This window comes from Balaenoptera acutorostrata, chromosome 15 (genome assembly GCF_949987535.1).
Source record: "Balaenoptera acutorostrata chromosome 15, mBalAcu1.1, whole genome shotgun sequence".
NCBI classification, from domain to species: domain Eukaryota; kingdom Metazoa; phylum Chordata; class Mammalia; order Artiodactyla; family Balaenopteridae; genus Balaenoptera; species Balaenoptera acutorostrata.
In genome coordinates this window covers 62,252,269-62,254,751 of record NC_080078.1, presented here as the reverse complement: position 1 = coordinate 62,254,751, position 2,483 = coordinate 62,252,269, and the positions used below count along the sequence as shown (strand labels likewise).

The 2,483-nt window shown below is 39.8% G+C and overlaps 1 protein-coding gene across 1 annotated transcript; it reads left to right on the top strand.

Annotated features, from left to right (window-relative positions):
* Positions 1-324: 324 nt before the first annotated feature.
* DEFB127 (defensin beta 127) lies at positions 325-2,194 on the top strand. Its single transcript, XM_007193392.1, has 2 exons — positions 325-373; positions 1,941-2,194. The coding sequence occupies exons 1-2, from the start codon at positions 325-327 to the stop codon at positions 2,192-2,194; spliced, it is 303 nt and encodes a 100-aa protein (XP_007193454.1).
* The last annotated feature ends 289 nt before the right edge of the window (positions 2,195-2,483 follow it).

The following is a 2,483-nucleotide window of genomic DNA, read 5'->3' as shown; positions in this document are numbered from 1 at the left end:
GAAGTGAGTGCATGTCTACCTTGGTCTATCTGGGCAGACAGCCAAAGTAGAGAAAGCACAGAGTTTTCTCACCAGCAGTCTACAGCCTACAGAATGGCATCAGGTGTGATGGGATGGAACACACTGTGTCTCTGAATTCCATGTGTGGGTAAACAAATTTCCTGTGCCTGCCCACATGATAAAAAGTCCACAGTTCAGAAGTTTAGGGGCACACTTCGTATCATAGCATCTGTTCTGGTTCAGTGCATAAGAATCTAAGTCTCTGAGGAAGATGACATAGTGGACCAAGAGCCTTGGCTGTCACCTCCTCTGGGAAGCCTGGCCATGAGGCTCCTCCTGATCATTGCAATTCTGCTGTTCCAGAAGTTCACAGGTAATCCAGAGATTTCCAGGGGCTGACTCAAACCACGTTGGTTTTATAGTGGTGAGCATAGCTGCCTTCCAGGGGTTCACTCAAATCAACAATGGATGGAGTACTTTCAAGAACCCAAGGGAATTTTATAATTCACAGTAGGAAGAGATAGGGCCCTAAGGATGGTTGAAGTCTATCCAATGTCATCAGAAATTCCCTCTTCCTGAACCCTTCTACTATGCTACTTTTCTTTGAAAAGGAGTATTCATAGAGCTGAAATAGGTCATAATTTCTTTTGAGAAGGACTCATTACAGAAAGACATAAGACCAATATCTGGGGGTGCCCTTATTTCTTTGGATACAGTTTTTACTCTGGCACCCAGCCATATTTTCTTCCAATCTCATACTGTAGATATATTTTAATCTATTTTACTACAGTGTGTGAATAGTGGAAGGAGAACAAACTTTGGATTCAGGTTTTAGAAACATGACTTCAACATCTACTAGTTTATCAACTTTGGATAAAAGGTGAAGACTGCCTGAACCTTAATTTCCTCATTTGTGGAGATAATGACACCTGGCTCATAGGGGATTTATTAAATGACAAAAACGTGTAAAACATCTAGCACAGGGCTTGGCACATACTAAAAACTTAAAAATTAGCTTCCTTTCCTTTTTCAAAATCAGATCCCTTATATTTGTCCCTTATTATAGGAATAATAATGGTCTATCTGTAGCCCCTTAAACTCCTAAGAATCAAAGGAATCTCTAGAACCTGGTGTTAGAGGCTGCATCTTTGTTCTCAGTCTCATCCTCTGGGGTTTATTCCAGAGGATAGTACAAGCCCCGAAGCCAAAATGTGAACATCCTAAACTCAGATTATTGAAAACATTTAGGATCACTAAAGTGGACATATCAAGGTGAGCAAAGGTCTGGAGGAATTCTTGCCTCTGGAGATAGAAAGAGAATGAGGGATCACAGAGGGATAAAACAAACCCAAGATTGTTGTGATGACGTAGAAGCCAAAAGAAGATATGCATTGACAAAAATGTACAATACTGAGAAGTAATGGGGGAGGAAGAAAGTTGAGGGGAAAAATATCTGACTGGACCAAAAAAAAAGTCATTCTTGACCATGGCAGCAAGTATGAACCCAAGAGCAGAGTTTGATTCAGACATAAATACCTAGTAACAAATTATTGTATTCTGAGCAGTGGTAGGGAAGTAGTACTCTGGAAGCATTCAAATAGAGGCAGATTTTCTGAGGTTCTCAGATGGAGCATAGTTCCATAGCCTGAAATCAAGGATTCAGCTCCTTTATTTTCCCAAATAAGATCTGTTGCTCTTGGTGAAGTCCATCAGATGTAGGATGAAAGCCCAAAACCTTAGAGGAATAAAATATGAGTGATCAGTTAGACATAAACACTGAAGTTCACCCTCTTGGAGAATCCTCTGTGGAATACTACTGGTATATGTTCTGTGGGTCTCCCATATACCTTATCCCTACAAACATTCTCTGTCTTCCCTATAACTAAAGTTGCCTTTTGTTTCAAACACTGACCTTGGCCTATTGTTCTTTATGTGCACAGTAACCGAACAACTTAAGAAATGCTGGGGTGAATACATACGAGGATTCTGCAGGAAAATATGCAAAACAACAGAAATACGTGAAGTACTATGTGAAAATGGGAGATATTGTTGCCTCAATATCATGGAACTGGAAGCACGTAAAAAAATTACCAGACCACCTCGTCCAAAGCCAGTGACATATGCATTTACTTTTCCACAAGAGTATTATGCAGATGAACAGAATTATACAAACTCCAACAAAAAGTTTACATAAATCAAGCACAATTTCCTGTTAATTTCTCAACCTATTCCAATAAACTGAGGTGAAGAGGTCCACATCCTCTCCCTTCTTGTTCCTAGATCTCAGTCTAATAAATCTCATTGCCAGTTTTCTGACTCATTGTTCTTTAACCAGAGGTTGAACACTCAATATGTCAAATGATGAATTGATAGGGACAACTCAGAACCTCCCCTTGAAAAGGGGATACAACCAGTACACTAAAAAATCTATAACATGGAAGACTGGAAGGAGAAACTCAGGAAAGTAGACCTGTAATTCAGGA

Coding starts and splice junctions, on each gene's coding strand:
- DEFB127 (XM_007193392.1), top strand. CDS start 325: ATGAGGCTCCTCCTGATCATTGCAATTCTGCTGTTCCAGAAGTTCACA. Junction 374..1,940: donor GCTGTTCCAGAAGTTCACAG/GTAATCCAGAGA, acceptor TTATGTGCACAG/TAACCGAACAACTTAAGAAA.